The sequence below is a fragment of the Vipera ursinii genome (assembly GCF_947247035.1).
Source record: "Vipera ursinii genome assembly, chromosome: 2".
NCBI lineage: Eukaryota > Metazoa > Chordata > Lepidosauria > Squamata > Viperidae > Vipera > Vipera ursinii.
This window is the reverse complement of record NC_139513.1, coordinates 176,888,991-176,910,562: the sequence shown is the minus strand read 5'-3', so window position 1 is coordinate 176,910,562 and position 21,572 is coordinate 176,888,991. Positions and strand designations below refer to the sequence as shown.

General features: G+C 39.0%; 2 protein-coding genes and 1 long non-coding RNA gene across 12 annotated transcripts; 2 read left to right on the top strand and 1 right to left on the bottom strand.

Moving 5' to 3' along the window:
- The first annotated feature begins 681 nt into the window (after window positions 1-681).
- Window positions 682-5,362, top strand: KLF1 (KLF transcription factor 1). 4 transcript variants are annotated; one of them, XM_083357147.1, is made up of 4 exons: window positions 682-782; window positions 936-1,043; window positions 3,637-4,492; window positions 5,164-5,362. In XM_083357147.1, the coding sequence occupies exons 2-4, from the start codon at window positions 957-959 to the stop codon at window positions 5,337-5,339; spliced, it is 1,119 nt and encodes a 372-aa protein (XP_083213273.1). In that variant the 5' UTR covers window positions 682-782; window positions 936-956; the 3' UTR covers window positions 5,340-5,362. The 4 variants fall into 4 exon arrangements, with proteins under 4 accessions (XP_083213273.1, XP_083213276.1, XP_083213275.1 ...); XM_083357150.1 differs by having other exon boundaries at window positions 733-763; XM_083357149.1 differs by having other exon boundaries at window positions 738-821.
- Window positions 5,363-7,557: 2,195 nt separating this feature from the next.
- LOC310636207 (uncharacterized protein) lies at window positions 7,558-21,332 on the top strand. Of its 7 annotated transcripts, none has more exons than XM_083355815.1 (11): window positions 7,558-8,245; window positions 10,237-10,410; window positions 11,534-11,651; window positions 12,557-12,607; window positions 14,408-14,485; window positions 15,691-15,747; window positions 17,013-17,072; window positions 18,299-18,363; window positions 18,955-19,021; window positions 20,416-20,474; window positions 21,081-21,332. In XM_083355815.1, the coding sequence occupies exons 1-11, from the start codon at window positions 8,196-8,198 to the stop codon at window positions 21,277-21,279; spliced, it is 978 nt and encodes a 325-aa protein (XP_083211941.1). In that variant the 5' UTR covers window positions 7,558-8,195; the 3' UTR covers window positions 21,280-21,332. The 7 variants fall into 7 exon arrangements, with proteins under 7 accessions (XP_083211941.1, XP_083211940.1, XP_083211943.1 ...); XM_083355814.1 differs by having other exon boundaries at window positions 7,561-8,245; window positions 18,955-19,036; XM_083355819.1 differs by having other exon boundaries at window positions 7,566-8,245; window positions 10,326-10,410; window positions 18,955-19,036.
- On the bottom strand, window positions 15,832-21,122 carry LOC310636214. Its single transcript, XR_014491642.1, has 3 exons — window positions 20,994-21,122; window positions 16,894-16,967; window positions 15,832-16,379 (listed from the first exon to the last, which is right to left on the bottom strand). It is a non-coding gene; the product is annotated as an uncharacterized lncRNA (long non-coding RNA).
- Window positions 21,333-21,572: the final 240 nt, after the last annotated feature.

Genomic DNA, 21,572 nt, shown 5'->3' with positions numbered 1-21,572 from the left:
AGAGACTGTGGAGGTTAGTGAGGCATTCTAGAGATATATTTTAAAAATTGCATTATGTATTGCACAAAGTCTTAAAGGGCTTTCAGATGCAATCATATAATCTTTATTGGAATATAATCCAACTAAATTTAATACATACTACTTATGAGTAGGTACATATGACTGCAGGCCCTGATGGGTTTTAAATTGAAGTTTTTAGGTACTAAACACTCCCCCCCTTCAATAAAACATCTATGAAAAATATTTTTACTAATAACCTTAGATGTTGAAAGTGTTAAAAAATTGCAAATTATATGCCTTCCTTTAGTTCTTATATATGTAACATGCATAACAGTATAAGATGATATAATTTGATCTATTTTTTTTACTTCAACAATATTCCAGATTAGAACCACATTATTCCTTTCAAGGGGTAAAATAATATTTTATTGGTAATAATTCTATTTTCTAAATAAACTAAATTCATATAAATAACATAACATATATATTCACACAGAGAGAGAGTATATGTATATGTATATATAAAAATAAATGAAAGGTGATTACTGACTGAACTGTGAATTCATCCTTATCTCTCTTTTTTAAAGAAAGTAACTAATGTGCTGCAAACAAGTTGATTATGTTTAATCCTAATCCAGCTGCAGCTTGTTCCTTCACTAGTCACACCCCCTTCTTTTGATTGGTTTAGGTAGCTTCATTTAGTCTTCTGTCTTGTTCAAACTGACAAACGAAGGAAAGAATTAAAAGAAGAAAAATATTGATGGTAACACCTAAAGTAAAAGGTTTGCTCTTGAATAAGGAAAGGAAGGGGTGATGTTTGGGTGGGTATGTTTTTATGAGACAGTAACAGCAAACTTTTACACCTAAGAAGTGTGTAGCTAGAAGTAAGCAAAGATTTGAGAAGTGTGATACTACCTTATTTTTTTTTCTTTCAGGGGTATAGCTTTTTATAAGCCATGGCTTTTGTGGAGGCTGTGTTACCCCCAGCTGGTATCCTGGGAGGGTTTAACCATTTCCAGGATATACAATCTGAAAGTTTCCAGGTGAGAGGTTGTGGGGGATACTGGCTCAAGGTGGCCTCTGGTGGGAATTAAAAATGTCTGAAGGGAGGGAAGGTGCCAATAAGTATGGGCTCCCAGTTAGACCAGGGCTGTTTCTTACAGTATCAAGGTTCCTTTCCAGAACAGATGTGGCAAAGTATTGTAAACTTTTGTATTTTAGGAGTTTCTCTAGCCAGATGGTGGAAACAGTGGGAGGCATTCTTGGTCTTACCCCATTATAAAGAAAGTAGTAGAACAGAAAGTTTTGAGCACCAAGTTTTCCTTCTCAAGGGAAGGCAGGATATAATGCTAATTAAGTAGATAAATAGAAGTTGGTGATTTTGGAGTGCTTGTGCTTGTTCAAGCTTCAGTCCGAAAATGTGTAGAATGTTTGCATGTTAGGAAAATATTTCATGATAATAAGTCTGTCTGGGAGAGAGAATGTCATGTAGTTTTAGGATGTTTTTCTCACCTTAAATTAAGAGATGTATGTGTGCAGACCTGGTAGATAAGACCCACACAACTAGTCAGAGCTAAAGTCTATTCAGTGGGGTAGAATCAGTGGATATAATGTTTCTCAGAAGGAACTTCCCTGAAGTCTTCTGGAGCTGGAGATTATCACAACTATTGATATAATCCTGTAACCAATGTGAAAGGGATAAAATGGCCCTTCTTTCATTGCCTGTATTTATTGTTTGTAAGACACATTTATTCATAATTAAATCATGATTTAAACTGAGTACAGTGCTGTGGTTTTAAGCCTCACATTGACTGAACCACAAGCTAATTGTAAGAGCTGAATTCACACTTCATGCTAGCTTGCAATGTATGCATAGCTTTATTAGTCTTACATTGATTATCATAGCTTATTTTTAAAGTCAGTTTCTCCATGTTTTGATTGGAACAAACTGTATAGAAGAAGAGACGCTTATACTGTCTGCCTAAATTGTAAACAATTATCACCTGTCCTTTGACTCTTAATTGTGGTAGGATTAAGATTCTGCTGGTGGTAGGGAGGAAAAGGGGTCGTTTCACTAGGAAATCAAAAGTCACAAGAAAAAAAACCATAGCCATTGTGTAGTTTAAAATGGTCAAATTCCAAGCAGAAGCCATTGTATTATAGATATTATAATTGAAATGCTATATTGTAAATTGTATACATGTGGTTATGTTTTTGTACAGTAACTGTACTATTAATTTTAAAAGTAGTTTAGCCATAAAGAAAAAATGTTACATACTTACAAAATAATAGTTGAGTGATAAATATATATTTAGGTCCAGTAAAATGTGGCATGTGCTATGCAGAATTCATCTTCAGACAGATCTTATTTTAAAAAAAGAACAGGAAAACAAGGAATTCAAAAAATAAGATAGGAATCCGTCCCTCTGACCTGGAGAAACCTAAAACTCCAGGTCACAAATCTTTTGGATTTTTTGTTCCTATAGCCTCTTGCACTCTGCTCCTATAATTCTACTTGTTAATACTGGTAGCAGTATCCCTGATTCTATGAACAGTTTGATTTGCTTTTCTTACTGTAGAGGAACTGTAATAATCCCCAGAGGAAGGCAGATTGTCTTTTAGCTGCCATTGCTTCACACAGGAAACTAATATTAACACTATTAATATTAATAATACTATTTATTATTAGTGCTATTTTAAGTTTTAGGGTCCCAGTAAGTGTTTTCTTCTTATTTAAATGTTCTTTGCTTGATCTTTTTAGTCCCCTGTATTCTACCAATCATTAACCTTAATAAAAGTTATATACATGTTACTTTGGCATCATAATATTTAGTATGTAAAGAGTATTTATTCACAAAATAGTTTTATAATGTCAATTAGCTTTTAGTACTAAGTTTTCCTAGTCTTATCTGCATTTATAGCATAGTGTCCATGTTTATAATTTCTCCTTTCTAGCATCTCATAATTTCATAAAATGGTGGTCAGGGATCATAATAAATTTAAAGTGATACTTTATCATACATTTTGTAGTTGCAGGTCAGAGCCTGAATATAAGCAGTGGAGATACTGTATTTATGGTGTCAGATCCAATTTTGGGATGAAATAAATTGTTGCTTCTGTATTGATTACCCTGTTATAATAATATATATATCATAAACAGTTTTATTCTACTGTATTTACTTGATCCTTATAATGATATGATGCTCTTCAAAGAATAAATGCTGAGTATTCTACTCTTCTAATCAGCAATCCTTGAAAATCTAGAGTAGAATAACCATAGGATGCTGTCTAAGAACCAGCCTGAAAAAAGTCTCTTGAGTAGTGAATGTTTCTGTTGCCTGTTTCTAAGGCCTGGTAAGATAACTAACATTCAGCCTCTCCCAACTGCAAGGCAGAAACTTATGCAGCCTTGTGATAATGGGCTTCTTATCTCTACCTTAATGGCAGGCTCCAGCCTGTGCCTGCCCTGGTTTCTGAAGCTCATCCATCACAATATTTGTAATCTGCTTCTGTCTTTCAGTTAGTGAAAGGCACTTACTACAATGTATGAAGAGTCTGCTTGCTTCCCACCAGCTTCTACCTGCATTTCATACCTGGAATGCAATTTATTTCATGAGCTATTTACTTGCTTTCTAGTGGTGGAAGACAGAAGACTGCCCTGAAACTCCATCTCTGGAGTTCTTAGAGTCAAACCAACCTGAGGGGATCCAACATGTCAAGCAGGAGCATGAGGAAGCCTATTGGGACCTTGACTTTCTCCTAAAAAATTTTTCTACCTCAGGGCAAAATGCCAGTCTTTCTAGAGTTGACCAAGAGGACCAGACCTCAGTGTCTGTTGTCTGTCAGACAGTGTCAGTTGAGGAGGAAGTCAGCGAAAAGCTCCCAGGAAGCCTCAAGGTTGCAGAAGTTCCTGGTTCCTCAAGCTCGGAAGTCCAGTTCCTGCTAAAAGAGAACTCGATCCTACCCAGTTATTCTCAGGATATAATAGAGCCCAATAAGAGTCTAGTATTTTCCAACAGTCAGTTGCCACACTTTGCCCAGGGAGATCCTGTGGCTCTTGCTGCAGCAGGGCAACAGCCCAGGGAGCCCAGACAAAAATCTCTCGGGCAATATTATCATGTAACCTGTGAAGCCTATGTACAGCCAAGTCCTCACTTGCTAGGCAAACATGCTTCTTACAATCAGTTTCCACCAGCTGCAGTGGCTTCCCAGCTGCCACACTGCAGTCTGCTGAATGGTTACCATCCTTTCTCCCATAGCCCATATCAAGCCCGAGTTCAAATGTACGAGACAGATTCTGTTCTCCATGCTTTGCCACTCCTTGGTTTCAGGAAACCACCTTCACCTACTAGAGAAACCATAGCCAAGCCTAAGAAAGGACACAAACAATGGTCCCATAAGCGGCCTGCTAGTCACATCTGCAGTCATCCCAGTTGTGGGAAGACATACACCAAGAGCTCCCATCTTAAGGCTCATCTTCGCACACATACAGGTGAGAAAAAAAGTTATAGAGGTTGTGTGTAGCTGTGTGTTGGCTCTTGGGGTATTTTATCCTCTACTCTGGGATCTTAAAAATTGCTCACCTGTTGAGTACTTTCTGCTGTGTCTGCTGAATATCTAAAGTTTGGATGTTGTACTATGTGGTTGGCCACCTTGCCCTGTGTTGGGGTGGGAAGAAGTGTAAAATGTAAAGGTAAAGGTTCCCCTGCACATGTGTGCTAGTCGTTTCCAACTCTAGGGGCCAGTGCTCATCTCCGTTTCAAAGTCAAAGAGCCAGCGCTTGTCCAAGGACGTCTCCGTGGTCATGTGGCCGGCATGACTAGACGCCAAAGGCGCACAGAACGCTGTTACCTTCCCACCGTAGTGGTCCCTATTTTTCTACTTGCATGTTTTACGTGCAGAAGCTGGGCCGAGTAACAGGCGCTCACACTGTTACGCGGCACTCAGGATTCGACCCGCCAAACTGCCGAACATCTGATCGACAAGCTCAGCGTCCTAACCCACTGAGCCACCACATCCCTGGGAGGAAGTGGGAAATCCTGTAATTTGGGGCTGCTTATTTCCTCAAAATTTTGTATGAATGTTAACTGTATAACTTAAAATAATGACCCTCTTTGGGTCCAGTGATAGCATAAGGATATAGTGGTACTATCTGTTTTACAGGAGAGAAACCATATCACTGCACTTGGGAAGGATGTGGTTGGAAATTTGCCCGTTCAGATGAGCTGACTCGCCATTATCGTAAACACACAGGACAGCGTCCATTCAAGTGTCACCTCTGTCAACGTGCTTTCTCACGTTCAGATCATCTGTCACTACATTTGAAGAGACACGTGTGACAAATAAACATTTTGGATTGCAATAGATGTTCTAACTTGCAAGGAAACCTCACAGTGGGATAGTGATTGTGGGGTGAAGGGGAGGTATCTCTGCATGTTTCCATTTCCTACAAAGAAGGCACACCTGCCCTTGTTCCTGGTAGTATTAGCCAAGAGAATGTAATGGAGACTAGTTACCTGGTTGGACTCACAGACTGAAGGGTTTTAGCTGTGTTATTCTATCACTACTAAAAAAAACATGATACCCATATTTTGAAACTTAAATTGGGCACTTCTGTGTCTTTTTCTTCTTTTCCAATTAAATAGCATTCAAGTTATTTCTAAGACCACAAAGCTATTGTCATCTAGGATATAGAAGAACCGTTTATATTTCATTGTCCTTGCAGTAAGAAGAGATCACTTTTCCCATAGCCTAAAACATTCCTGTAGGTATGATTTACTTTGGTTTAATGCCAGAGATTTGAGAAAGGGATCTAAGGCAGCAGTGAAGCCAAAGCAATTGATCTAGTGCATTCTTGGATATATTTTCTGAATACATGAAATTGGAATAAGGGTTAGGGTCTATAGCTATCGGTATTAAAATGAATGCATTGAAGTTTCCCTCAATGGCAGATCCTGGAAATGAGATTTATCTTGATCTTCTATTAGGATCAAATATTGAAGGAGCTGATGGAGTAGTCCTTTCTCCTGGACTAAAAAATAAGGGTACAAAGGAGTATAGTTTTGTATCTGGCATATTTTTATTGGTGAAAAATGGACACATCTGCGTGTATCAAATTATTCTTTTTTATTATGCTTTTGTATCTTTTGAACTGAACAACCATGATGCAAAGGAGAACACAACTTTTTTAACAGTTGTGTGCTGAAAAGTGTAATTTTAAATGCAAATTAGACCTGCTGAAAGGTCTACATCTTGTGACTATTAAAAGACCACCATCCAATGTCAAATGGTTTGGTTCTGTTACTTTAATTGTAGGTTCACAATGCTAAGTCAAAATATGAATTGTATATTTCTGGCATAAAGTTATGCGACCCAGTAGGTATGGCTTCCATGGTCATGGCTTAGTATATTATGTATAGTTTCAATAAACCATGCATAATAAACAGTTGCCTATTGTGTTACATGAATCCAGCAATATATAGTTGCTCTTCCTGTTCAGCTGATACAGTATGGGAAGCAAGAGACATTTGGGAAATTGCTATGCAAAAGGTCTCAGTTGCTATCTGAATGCTTAGATGTAGCTCCAAGATAACTGACAATCATCTGTAAACCTGGAATTTTGAGAAGGAACAAAAATTACTGGCTGTTCTGAGCTGCCACAGGTCTACAGCAACAAGGTCTTATTCTTGGTATCAAAGAAAAGCAACCTTTTTTTTGAGGAAATAGGTTTTCCTATGATTTTGAAGAGGCTGCAGCTGAGCCAATACCTCAGAGTTTCCTCAACAACAGAATAATCACTGAAAGATTACTTTTGGACACCTCCAAATACTGGCTGGTCTTGCCTCTTTTGTGGTTAATGCTCAGTGGTTTATTTATTTTTATTTTAATTCCATTTATATCCCGCCCTTCTCCGAAGACTCAGGGCGGCTTACAAGCTTAGCAGTAGCCTTCATTCTATGTATATGCCTGCTTATTAGGGCTTTCACACACACCCCAAGCGGCATTATTACAAAGTCAGCTTAATTTCCCCCAACAATCTGGGTCCTCATTTTACCTACCTCGGAAGGATGGAAGGCTGAGTCAACCTTGAGCCTGGTGGGATGCGAACCTGCACTAATTGTAGGCAGCTGGTGTTACTTAAGGAGGCATTAGCCCACTGCTCCACCAAGGCTCTTGTGAGCATTAATATTCTCGCTCCTGGAAGGACCAAGAAAGGACACCCCTGGTCAGTGAGACAGGAGAACAGACATTTTAGTGAGCAGTCTACCACTTCTTTTCTCTCTGGATTTGTTTTGCAATGGGAGAGTGCAGGCTACTATGAGGGGGCTCAACCAATCTGTATCTTCCCTCTTAAAGAGAGATCTGATGATGTTAACACATATGGGCCCTGGGTTTTGGGATGGGGTGGGGATAAATTCCTGGAGTCCCTTGGCATGTCCTTGGGGCTCACTTCAATGTGAAATTGCTTATCCTACAGTTCAGGAAGAAATGCCACAAAGTTGTTGCTACAGTTCCCAGATGTCCCTCCAAGATAATAGGTGAAAAAGCCTAAGAGATTTTGCCTGCCTTAGAGTGCTGGGCTAAAAGGGGAAAGTTCACTGAGGCAATAAAAATTATTTAAAACTGTCTCACTTGTGGTCTGTTGGATATGAGACAGGCAATTTTCCAGGGAGCCAATGAAAAAGCTATTGCCAGAACAATCCCAGGTTCTGGGACAAGGGCATGTGAGGAACTACTAGCCCTATGTTTGAGATGCATTTGGAAGGTAGAATGGTAATGGCAGTTGGTTGCCAAGCAACATGTTTCTATATGATGGCAACTGGCTTAGACAGCGACTCTTAGAAGGTCTATTTGATTGGCTTGGTGATTGTTAACTGATGTCCTGATGAATCTGTCCCTGAGTGGCAGGTATCAGGTAAAGGCCTCCGTTTCACACACGCACACAAAAACATGCAAATTGGCCATACAAAAATATGTCATATATCAAGCCAATTCTTCCAAATGTTATTTTTGTACCATTTTTATATATGCATTGGATCACATGCACAGCAATTTTGGGGTGTCCTCTTATGTAGTGGTTCAATATTTCTAAATGCTTGAATAGCTTGATATTTTCTTTTTCAGGGTCTCCAATCCATGCTTCCAAATGTATTGATTTTCTTTAAGAAAGATTGCCCAACTAAGGAATTGTGGACATGAATATGGCGCTGAGTCAAAGCAACAAACTCAAACAAAGAAGTCCTGGGTGTGTTTTAACAACTTTTCTTTGCAGCCTGATTATGAAAAAGAACTAATTGTGAATATGGGATCTGTCAAGGCATGGGAAATATGTTACAGAAAACAGACAACTTTAGCATACTGAGTAGGAGGTAGTGAGGGTAAAACTAGATACAATATTTACACTTGTCTCTTACCTGTTCAGGAAGAGCAAAACCACCACCAGTAATAGAACCATTTGGGGCTTTTCATAGAGATAGAAGGGTCTAGACCCAGTTTTGTTTAATGGATACCGTTCTAGACTGTGATCAGAGAGATCCAGGTTCAGGTCTGGGTTCCCATTCAACCATGGTGTTGGCTGACCAAATGAGCCAACAGTACTTTCAGCTCACTTTATTCAGGACAAAATGGGAGATGTCCCATGTATACTGCCCTCAGCTCCTGGACAAATAGCAATAAAACAATCTCTTTGTTTCCACATAGTCCTTATTTAGCCGAAGAAGCTTTTCTCCCACTACACATCATGTTAGAAATATGGGGAGGGAGACTTGATTCACATTATATAATCAGCTGTTTCCCTGAATGAGCAGATGGGACGTATTTATAGACAGATAAATGTTTAAATAAACACAGAACCTTGAAATTTAGCCAACAGAATAAGTTTAAATGAGTAGGAGAAGGAACATTCTTATAGTGTATAAGAAAAGAAGAAACAAACCCAGCTTTTAAGGAAGGACTGTGGATATAAAAAGTATGTACCTCTGTTGAAATACAAGGTTTTTGAGATGTAAAAATCAAACCAAGATAAATCACTTCAGATTTTTCCCCTTTTAACATATACTGTAAGTTGTACAATTCAATTAAAATAAGGTGTGTGTGTGTTAAAATCTTACAGTAACATGGTGCCACAAGTGTGCACACTGTCTTATAAATAGGAATGTGAATCATATTCAAATTGATGTTAAATAGTAGTCAGTACACACCTGCCTTCAATTAAAGTGACTGATCAAGCCCTATACAGTTACTCAGTTGCCTCTTACAGCAAAAGCCATGATCTGCTATGTTTACAAAGCATTAAAGGGATCTCATTGCTGGAATGCATTAGTCAGGAGAAGGGTACAAAAACTGTCCAAGGCATTTAGTGGGGTGGAAATAAAAATAAAAAACTTACAATAATGCAAACTTTAAATAATACTTTGTTAAAACACCTTTTGATTTTATGACAGTATCCAGTCTTTTGGAGTAGGAGCCTATCAGCCTGGCACGTCTTGCTTTGGGAATCTTTACCCCTCTTCCTTGCAAAAGTGCTCCAAATCTGTCTGATTGTGAGGTCATCTGTGCACAGCCTTCTTCAGGTCACCCCATAGATGTTCAATTGGATTCAGGTCTAGGCTTTAGCTGGGCCATTCCAAAACTTTGATCTTCTTCTGGTGAAGCCATGCTTTTGTTGATTTGGAGGCATGCTTTCATACTGAAAGGTGAAATTCTTCATCTTCAGCTTTTTAACAGAGGCCTGAAAGTTTTGTGCCAAAATTTGGAACTGTTCATAATTCTCTCCACCTTAAGCCCCAGTTCCAGCAAAAGAAAAGCAGCCCCAAAGCATAATGGTGCCACCATGCTTCACTGTGAGTATGGTGTACTTTTGGTGATGCACGCTGTTGCACCAAACATACTTTTTGAGATTATGGCCAAAAAATTCAGCCTTGGTCTCCTTAGACCATAACACATTTTCCCACATGCTTTTTTCAGACTTGATGTAGATTTTGCAAAATGGAGCCAGGCTTGGATGTTTTCCTTTGTAAGAAAAGATTTCCATCTTGTCACCCTACTACCCCATAGTCCAGACATATGAAGAATATGGGAGATTGTTGTCCTGTGTAGTATATAACTAGTACTTGCCAGATATTCCTACAGCTCCTTTAATATTGCTGGCGGCCTGTTGGCAGCAATTCTTATTTTCCTCTTGTTTTTTCATCAATTTTGGAGGAACATCTCGTTCTTGCTTTTCACACTTATCAGTTGGACAGGAAGTATCACTTCTGCAACTCTTGGATTTACCAGAATGCCCCACATTCACTCCTCATCAACTTTCTCCCCTACAAACTCAGAAACTTTGAAGATGAGAATGCTTGGCTACAGGAATGGATCCATGAAGAACTTGCTCACGGTGAAGTCTGGCAGAAGGAATATGAGGTACTGTTAAGACATCAGTCCCAGCTCTGTGCCGTGCTGCAGAATAAGAGGTGAGAGGCTGTCATGGGGATTCTTCCCAATTTTTTCTGGCAGTTGCTGATCCCTCAAAAAGCTGGAGAGAAAATGGAGTCCCATGAAAATTATTTATTCAGCATTCAGCCTCCCATTTTTCTATTTAGTCAACAACCAGGAATACACTGAAATTTGTTCAATGTAGAGAAAAGTAAGCTTTTACACTTAGGAAAGAAAAATCAATTGTACAGGTATAGGTACAGGTACAACTGTGAGAGGAATCTTGGAACCCTAGTGGACAATCACTTAAATATGGGCCAGCAGTATGTGGCAGCAGCCAAAAAAGCCAACGCAATTCTAGGTTGTATTAACGGATAGAATCAAGATCATGTGAAGTATTAGTTTTGCTTTATAAAATCTTAGTAAGACCACACTTAGAATACTGCATCCAGTTTTGCTCACCATATTATAAAAAAGATGTAAAGACTCTGGAAAGAGTATAGAAAAGAGGAACAAAAATGACTAGGGGGTGGAGTTTAAAACATATGAAGAATGGTTGTAGGAACTGGGTTTGTCTAGTCTAGTGAAAAGAAGGGGGTGACATGATAGCAGTGTTCCAATATTTGTGGGGCTGCCACAAAGAAGAGGGAGTCAAGCTATTCTCCAAAGCACCTGAAGGCAAGACAAAAAGCAACGGATGGAAACTAATCAAGGAAAGAAGCAATCTAGAACTAAGGAGAAATTTCCTAACAGACCAATTGCCTTCAGAAGTTGTAAGTGCTCCATCACTGGAGGCTTTCAAAAAGAGACTGGACAGCCACTTATCTGGAATAGTATAGGGTTTCATGCTTGAGCAGGCGGTTGGACTAGATTAGAAGATCCCCAAGGTACCTTCCAACTCTGTCTTTCTGCTATGGCTAAATTTAAAGCCATTTTTGTAGAGGTTTTTCTTCATTGTGATTTAACCGAAAAATACTGCAAGAATTTGCAAAGGTTAACTGATAGGAAGTAGGCAAGGCTCAGCTCAGTGTGTTGACAAGTGTAAGGTGCTTCTGGGATTAAATTTTGGCATAGGAGATGGTGAGGATCCCTTCCTTTTTGTCCTTTGCAGTTTTAAGCCCCTGGAGAAGAAAACTCGAGCATTGCAACAGGAGCTGGAAGAAATCCAGGAAGTTCTGCAGGAGTATCAGAACCAAAGTCGTCAACGCCAGCTGCATATCCACAAGCAAGTGAGCCCCTCAGGGGACCAATAAGAGCTCTGCATTCTCTCCCCATGGTCCTCAGCTTCTCCTCCTTCCTTCTTTATCCTATTGCATTTATCCCTCAGGGTGGAGATAAGAGAATTGGTTATGTGACATGGTGTTTTAGAAACCTTGGACAATCTGTATTCTGGGAGAAAGAAGTTGACGTTAGAATGGCTCTGTAGACTGACAGGAACCAATAAAGGTTGTTTGTTTGTTTTGTAATTTTTGTAATTGCTATTTCAATGTTCTGTTTTTAGTTTTCATTTCTGATGACCAATAATACACTTTCTCCTTCAAATTTAGGCATTCTAAAACAACATTTTTAAAAATACCCTGGGGTAAATTTATTATATCTAGAGAAGTATCCATTCCAGTATGTATTTTTTCATTATCCTATCTGATATGTAACATTTTAAAGAAATAAAGACAGTGTCTTTAAAAACAGGCATTCTGGTGCTCTCTAGATGTTTTGAACCAGAGTTTTGATATTCCTTTCTCATTGGCCATGCCATCTTGCTGATGAGAATCCAAAACCTGCCTTTGATATGTTTGCTGTGGGAAATGCAATAAGGATTGGATTCCTTTAAAAACTCTACCCTTTTTGAGAATTTCAGATTAAGGCCATTCAGATCAAGAAAATAGTGCTAAGTTTAATAAAAGTTTGAATGCATCAATGGCAATTTTAGCTGCAATCCCCATGTCTTCAAGATAACAATACTAATGCTGGCTTTACACAAATTGCATAAAGCATGCTGAATATTCTAAGGTGCTACACAGTATAATTCCTAAATGTTAATGGTGCTGATAAGAAAAACAATACAACACTAAAACTGTTGAAAAAAATCTGAGTAGCAGGGCTTAGACTGTTCTATTTATTTGCTAAATTTCAGGAAAAGGAAAATCAGAAAATGGCTGAGATAGTTAAAGAACTGGAAAAAAAGGTGAGTACTTGAGATAAGGCAGAGTTCAAGAAGATTGCTGCCCTTATTCTTGACTTCCATTAACTATAAAATAAAGTGATTAAATTTGGCTTAAGGTTATAATTTTATGCTCCAAGTACAATAATTCTTAAAACATAAACTTGCAAAATAACAGTGCCGTACCAGATGAAATAAGTTGATGTCATAGATATGCCAAATTCCATTAACCAATATTTAAATATGCAGCATTTAATTTGCAACCTGAAATGAAAATTGGGCATTGTACCTGCCACTACGGCTCTTTCAGCCGTCTCCTGCGGCTCCCAGTCCTCTGCCATGTGCAGTCCAAAAATAAATAAGTGGGACTAAAAAAGTTCAACCAATCAATTCAAATATGCAGGGTAGGTGCACATCTCGCCTTGGCTCCACTCTTCAGTCAAACCCTGTTCTGCGCATGCATGCATGTATGCGCATGCGAACACATTTTTTTCGGCTCCCAGTTTTTCCTTTTGTGAGGGAACAGGTTCCGAGTGGCTCTTTCACTGTTTCAGGTTGCTGACCCCTGCCCTATGGGATAAACCCACGTAATTTTCATAGCAGTTTCATGGAATTGGTCTTATTGCATCCTTCAAAAAAAATATTCCCAATTTCCCAACTCAGTCTTACTCTCCCATCCAATTAACTAGCTTTTTGTTCCTGCATGGCATTTGAAGATCTGCTAAATTTGGTTAGTTGCTGCCACCTAGCAGTGTTAGTATATATAGAAATGGTGGAAAAGCAGGGATGGGAAGCCAGGAAAAATAAATGAAGTGCTTCCCCTTTTGGTGGGAAGGGGGGAATGGGTAGAACCTTAGAAACCAATGCAAAACACCAGCTGCTAAATAAGAAACCAATTATAGCCTGGTGAGAATAAGTCAGCAATGCAAACCCTGAATTTGGAATAATGTTTACTTGGATGGAATTTCCAGCATGCAGCAAGACTCAATAGGTCAATAAAAAGACACCAGCTCATGCTAAATATACATCAGAACTGTACTTAGATAGCCAATCATCTTTGGATATATGCTGCTTATCTAGCATTATTTCATAATTCTTCACAGGTCAAGGATGTGATTACATAATTAATGGTGATTGCACATATAGGAACTGTATGACACAATAAATCTAATCTGGCCTCAAATTTAGTTCAAATGAATCTGAAAATTCAGATCAAAAAAGCTAATGCAGTAGTCTAAATAATCAGCTACAGAGGGTAGATTTATAAAGATATGGTTAAATTTCCTCTTATGTAGGATTCAGGATCTTTGCTGATTTCAGAAATCTAGAACATTTCTTTCCTTCTGCTGCTATTCTCATTCTCCCAAACCATATTAAGTTGGACATAGATTGGCCAGCTCTGGTTCACAGGGACCATTTTCTGAAACAAATGGGGGAGCAGGCATCTGAAACAACAGGAATTGTCTTTGATACAAGATACAACATTTGCTAATTTTTCAGAACGTGAAAGCCTCAGCAGATGCAAAAGACAATGTTAGTCTAGGACAGGGGTCTTCAAACGTGACTCTTTTATGACTTGTGGACTTCAACTCCCAGAATTCCTCAGCCAGCATGCCATAAAAGGGCCAAGTTCAAAGACCCCTGGTCTAGGAGAATCTGTTCTTGGCTCATCTCTGAGAGGGGAGACTGATGTGGAAATGTATGCAAGATCAAATAAGAAACCAGCATCCTGCTTCCTACGATGGTAACCATCTATCTGTGAACCCACTGCCTTCTTCCCAGCTATGAAAACTTTGGATTCTTTTTTGCAATCATCACATACAGGTCTTCAAGCAACAGCTGGATGAGCAGTACAACAAAGATGTTCTGAAGGAGCTCAGATCAGAAGGCAGTGAACTGAAGGTAACTTTCCCACGCCTTATATATTTGTTATAAAGACCTACTAGACTAGGAAATCAATACAATTGATGTAAAAATGATCACAGAAATTTTGTAGCAGAGTAATATAAATTCTAAGCATTGATTTGTTATCTTGTATACTTATTTTATGCACACACAAGCACACACACATACACACACTTATTTACTAAATAAAGTTCTGATTCTTTGAGTAACTGTCCCTTCTCCTTCACAAGAAAAGATCCACTTTGTACAGGCAGGAGGAGTTATACACTTATGTATTTATTTATCATGCCACATGCCACAGCTGTCAGATTTATTAAGACAAGGTAAGATTTATGGTGGGATGATTTTTATATGAAGCAGGTTATTAAACTACTAGTGCTCTACTGCTGTCATATTCCCTACAACTAGCTGTTGGACAGTGAAAAGCATGGGAAATGGGAGGTCTGCTAATTCCTCCTCTGGTCTTTACCAGGAAGTAGGAAAAATCTGAATGGAGATAGGAGATCTCTATATGTCTCCTTATGGGAAGGGAGAAAGGAATGAGCTTTTTTTGAGCATAGAGCAGGGGTTTTGTGCCTTAGTTGGTTCCCTTCTATTCCCCAAAGTATCAAATGGAATATGTCCCTACTAGGAATATATAAAGTTTAAAGGATACCTCTTTCTGATGAAGCTCTGAAGCAAAACTGCAAAGTGAATACCCCCTGCTTTTATGCACTGGAGAGGCTGCCCTGTTTTGCTGCTCTCCAAGAATATAGTCCCTGGGCGTTTCTTTTGATATGAGCTGTCAGTCAAGAAGAGATGTACACCTCAGTGCTTTGAGAAGTAGGGTGAAGCACTGAGGCAGAATACATTATGGCATGGCCTAAAGTGTGTTGTTGAGGTGGAACATTTTTGCTTTGCAAAGTGCAGTGTTTAGTAGGGCAATTAGAGCTACTACCGGTAAGAAAAAAAATATCTCCAAGTTTTCATGTGTGAAAAATTTGAATGCATTCTTGCTGTTCTGAGAATATAGCTTACTCACTTGTGGAAGACAAAAAAGAACTACTGTATTGAAACTGGAGCTGCACAATTGTGTCCCACCTTTGGGACAGAAATAATATAGGATACTCAAGATCTTAAGGGACAGCTCATGTCTGTGTCTTTGCATTTGAAGACTGGAAGTTGCCGCAACTATATTATTATATTTTTTCCCACCAACACAGAGGCATTTGTTCGAATGGGAAGCTAAATGGCAGACAAAGTATGAGAGGATCAGACAGGTAAATCAATTATATTTCTGGTTTCAAAGCTCCTTTGTTTTTGACGGCAAACCAATCATGGGTCTTTGGATGAGAAATGTGAGTCATGGTGGGGACTGATTATTTTTCAGCTCTCTATTTTATAATAGTCACTTTTGTCAAGGTTCACAACATATATATGTTATTCAGCAGGCAGGGTTATTGTTCAATAGTATCTCAGCTGCTACTTCCTGGATCCTTCCAGTTATACTTTAATTTGAGAGATACGTCGTTGCTTAGAAGCAGCGTCTAAGACTAAAAGGTCCATTTATTCATAATAAAACTAGTGTTATGGAAATATTGAATATAAGAATTGGAGACAATGATAGTACATAATATTAATTTCCCACAAAGCCCAGCCTGATGCTTCTGGGAAGTCCCCAAATATTAATGCAATAGCTTCTTCTTCTGCTTTCCCCTAGAAACAGGTACTAGGTGGCCTACTGCACCCCATATTTATACACTATACATCCATTACAACTAATTGCTATACCACCCAGCCCCTATGAAGTTGTCTCAAATTCATTCAAAGCAGTCGAAGTTTGTAACTATCACTGCATGTTCTGATTTCCTCTCCATCTTCGACATTCAGGCTTACCAGATCATTCGGAATTCTAGAATTATGAAAGAAACAATATAATACCTTCCTCCCCTCTGTTCATTGCTCATTATGCACTCTCCTTCAAACCCAAGAAAGACTGGACAAAGAGACTTTGTCTGCCTAATATCTGATCAACCTCCTCACTATATGGAACAAGCTACCATGGTGTTGTTGTTTTTTTACCAGATTTTGTTAAGCAGAGACTGGATAGTGTCAGTGGCATTTCTAGAGGAACTTGCACTGGGCAGAGGGCCAGACTATATAATTTCTAAAGTCCCTTCCAACTCAAAGATTCTATGATTCCCAAAGTACCACTTTGATAAACGAATAATAGAACATAAAAATGTTACTATGATTTCAAAACCTACACTTTTCATTTATATTTTAGCAAACTGGTTAGTGGTTAGCTAAGTATTTTAATATTTTTATGATATATTAACATTAAAGAAGTATAAAACAGCAAGTCTGTTTACAAAGCAATTGCAATTCTCCCTATAGCTTCTAAAAGAGTAATTATATATTAATACCTTGGGTTTTTAGCATGGAAGCCCCTCCAGGTTCATACCCTCAAAGTATGCAAGGTTGACAGCTCATTTTTTTTCTACATAGAAATAGAATAAAAGTCTTCTGATTTTTGGCATTTTAGAAACAGCAGCATATTGAGAAACTGAGCACAGTAATCCAAGGGCTGTCTCTGAAGAGCCAGGTATGACTTCCTTTAGGCTCAAACTTTGTTGCCTGCAACAGAGATGTCACATATATGAAGCCAACAGAATCTATGCATGATCAAAGGGAATCACAAAATAAAAGTGAATCAGTACTGAAACAAACGAGGCACGGCACTGCCTTCTAAAAGAAGACACAGACTTAGAAAATGTACACTGGAGAAGCTTGGAGCAAAAAAAAAAGATAGCAAAGATAGGCACTTCTGCTTTTGCTGGGTGGGAAAGGTAGATGGTTGGTGCGGGGAACTGGGAGAGGAGGCAATTGGGTGAACAAATGTTGCTTGGGGCTTCACAGAGACTGTGGCTTGGTGCTGCTAAGTCAGGCTTGGGAGCCATGTGTAGGAAACCCGAGAAGCTGGGGCACACGGGGTAACAGGCCAAAGGTCTGAAAAGGAAACAGCAGAGGCAGCAATGTGCTTCTGCTTCAGCAGTGATGGCTGGGTGCAAAAAGTGAAAGGTTGGTGCAGGGAACTGGGAGAGCAGGCAGCCGGGCAAGCAAATGCTTGCTGGGACAGACTCTGGTAACTGAGGCTTCCCAGGAGAGAGCTAGCAGCTCCAGAGTCACACAGTGCTGGGGCTACTTGCCACCCCACAAGGCAGAGTGCAGATTGGCCAAAATACAGATGTGGGGGGAGGGACCAGTTGTGTTGGGAGTTGGAGCCTGTCCCTTACCTTACAGAGGCTCAGGGCGTGGAGGGACCAAGCCTGGAATGGCTTGAGTTGGAGTGGATAGTTGCTTAATTCCTGTTTAATGACTCAGTGGGGAGTGCTGGGATTGCTGTCATAAGTTGATGTGGTGATGTGATATCTTGCTTTATGACCACAGCAATTATGACAGCAATCCTGGTCCCGACTGAGACCGTAAGTTTAGGACTACCTGTAGTTGCCTCAGCAATCCAAGTGCTGAAACAATAGATAAAAATGGAAGATTATGATGAAAACTGTGTCTGCCAAATTCCTAGAAAAATCCTCTTCTACTTTTGATTTCAGGTTTAGATTATCTTCCATTAGAATCAGATGGCATATAAAGCAATCCAATATAAACTATTAAGGATTAGTGATCTTCAAATTAATCTCTCTTCCCATAACCTGCCATCTCAGGGCTTTCAGGAGAGTCTGAAGCTTAGCTGAATTAGTGTAAAAATTTAAGATAAAAGAAAAATATGAAAGCCTAAAGCAGTGTTGCTTTCTTTCTAAATCAATGAAGGAGCTGCACCGAAGTATCACCTTCTTGGAAGACAATGTGGTGGAAGTTCAACAGGAAATAGCACTGTAAGGACGACCTAATCAATCCTCTTAGTTGGCTATGATGATCAGTTAATGAGCTAAGCATCAAAGACATAGATCAAATCTTGGCCAAAAAGAGTATGGTCACAATTTCTTGGACTCAGTTCCTCATCTGTAAAACAGGAATAGCAATAATATCCATTTGAGGCTATCTCAACAAATAGGCCTTGGGAATGTAGGTTGGAAATAAATAAAAACAGAGAGACATTCCCTTAAATCTTTTTTGATTTAGCACATGTTCCCATTGAAAACATCCTGGATTGGAATTACTATTGGAGTTTGCTACATTTGACAGTGGAATTGCATTTATTTGCAAGTATTGTGTGTTTGTGTGTGTGTGCGTGCACGCGTGTGTGCATGCATGTATAAGAGAGGAGATATTTTTGGAGACTTCAAAATTAGTTTAATCTGAAGTTTGAAAGACCCAGAAGGCAAGTTGGGTAAAGCAAGAATAAATTACAGAGTTGCAAGTCCCAAGATATTCTGTCCAAAGTTGCATTCTCTCCTGTTCTGCTAGGCTTAAGTTATGCACATGGGAAACATGGCCTGCCTTTTTACTACTGTGTTCTATTTTAGTTTGCAGAAAGATGCACTGTCTGGAGAAATGGTGACCTCATCAGGGGGCTTTCTTTGGGAGGAACAGGTGTGTGACCAGATGGTATGAAGTATGTGATTGGGTGGTGGCAATTGTCCTTAATGCCACCCTCTTCCAAATACAAAACTCTGGATGACTTGGCCAGGGCCTTCTCCAACTAGTTCCCTGCCTTGAGATACTTTGCTATTTCCCTCTGAACAGTCACTATGAAAGAGGCTGTAACACTGCCATCTTCCTATATATATATATATATATATATATATATATATATATATATATATATATATATATATATATATATATATATATATATATATATATATATATATATATATATATATATATATATATATATATATATATATATATATATATATATATAATGGCACAGGATCATGACTTCAAGAGTGAAGAGCCAATGGGATACAGCAAGAATCTGTATCAATGGGAACCCTGAAATTCTGACATGTCCACTATAAATAGGGTTTGCAATCATTTTAAGTACGTTGGAGCAGAGCTGCAAGTTAATACTCGTCCACGAGAGTCTAGGACAACTTGCCATGACCAACTCACCACGGCCAACTTGCTGCAGGATAACTCGCCATGGGACAAGAGTTACATTAATATTAAAGAAATGGTGGAACAGAATCATTAAAGAAAGGATGCAAAAAAGAAGGGCAAAATGAAATGTGAATGACAAAAATTAAAATATTTTAAAAATTATTTTAAATAAATAAACTGAATTGTTGAATTGTCCTATGGCGAGTTGGCCTGTGATGAGTTAACCACGGTGAGTTGTCCCATTCTGTGTCCACAAGACTGGCAATTGCACTTGATCACCCAGCTGTAGAGCCAGCCCAGGACAACTGCAAATCCTTGTCTTTGGAGAACCTCCACCTTTGCCACTTCTTTTTCCTGTTTGATTCTTGCTTCTTAATGGGGAAGGAAACTGTCAGAGAATACTCCTTTTTGCACTCCACTACAGGTAGTCCTCAACCTATGGCCACAATTGGGATGGCAAGCGATGCAGTCATTGAGAGTCACCATGTGACTCGACCTGATTTTACAACAATTTTTAAATTGTGATCATTAAGTGAAACATGCAGTCATTAAGCGAATCCAGCTTCCCCAATTGACTCTGCTTGTCAGAAGCCTGCTGGGGAAGTTGCAAATCATGATCATGTGACCACAAGATTATACAACAAATGTAAATGCAAGCAGTAGCCCAATGCCCAAATTGCAATCCTGTAACTGTGGGAGTGAGGAGGAAATTGTCATTCTAAGGCCAGAGCATCACTTTTTCTGTGGCAGTCATAACTTTGAAGTGTGGTTAAACAAATGGTTATAAGTTGAGGACTGCCTTTGGAAGAGAGCACAGGGTTCTTAATGGTGTGCTTGGTGGAACTCTTGTAACTCACATCTTGCTTTTCCTATTCTCTCAGAAGAGACTTTCACATTTGGAACTATACAGAATTACTTCCAAGGAATACTGCTCGTCTGTGTAAGTGACTGATGGACTATTGGAGAGATGATTTATTAACACTTTAGCATGTTATGCAATATTTTAATTGTACGACTGTAAGCTGCCTAGAGTCACCTTGGCAAGTTGGCAGGCAAAGAAGTCTAAATAAACAAACATGCAGGTACTGTAGACGAAAAGCAGAAGAGTGGGTGGGTGGGTGGAATGGAAAGAAAGGAAAGGGCATTGGCTGTATTCACACAAGTTTTAGCCAGATTAGTAGAAGACTGAAAGCTGAATTACATGATGTGTACAACTTAATCTAATGTGTTTGAATATTAATTAATCTAAACTTTGTCCCCCACCCCAATACTGTGAGGCGTTTTTTGTATTGCAGCTTTAAGCTGTTGACCATTTTTTTCTATCCATTGGCTATAATTTAGAAGAAGTGATGACTCTTCAATTTTACCTGGTTAAAAAAAAGAGATGGCTCCTTCATAGCATTATTTCAATATTAAATCAATGTCTTGTTAAAAAAAAATGAAGAAAAAGTAAATCCACCTTTTCATTGTTCCACTAGGACCATCAGCTGTATTTGATCCTCTTCTTGTGCCTTTGTTTACATATCGTTCTTTCCTTTTTGTGCAGATCTTTCCTACGCCCAACTCCCCAGGCTGCCTGGAGGCTGCTGTGGGCCTTGGCCAAACTCCTGTTTCTGGTCCTGCTGTTAGCTCTGCCTCTCCATTTCTTTCATGGCAGGTACTCCAGGCAGCCATGCTTGCAGCTGCACTCAACACCCCTGCTCTACATCCAATCCAAGAGGTTGTTTCCCCCTTTAGCTTCTTGAAGGCACTTACACACGTATCATTAATGACCTTTAATAAAATTGAATAACAATCACCACAAGCTTCTGTTTACCTGAAATGGGAACCATATCCGATATTTACTGTGCAACTTTCCTTTATGTGGTTGTTGTTTTTTATTTACAATAACCAGAATAGATTATCTGCTCTCAATTTGGAATCACAACTTTATTATTATGGTTCATTGCAATCAGCCAGATGTTCAGACCGGGTTTGGCATTTTTGTCTACTTACTGAATCCTTTCCAAGGACCTGGGATAGGCAGATGTGGATGTTT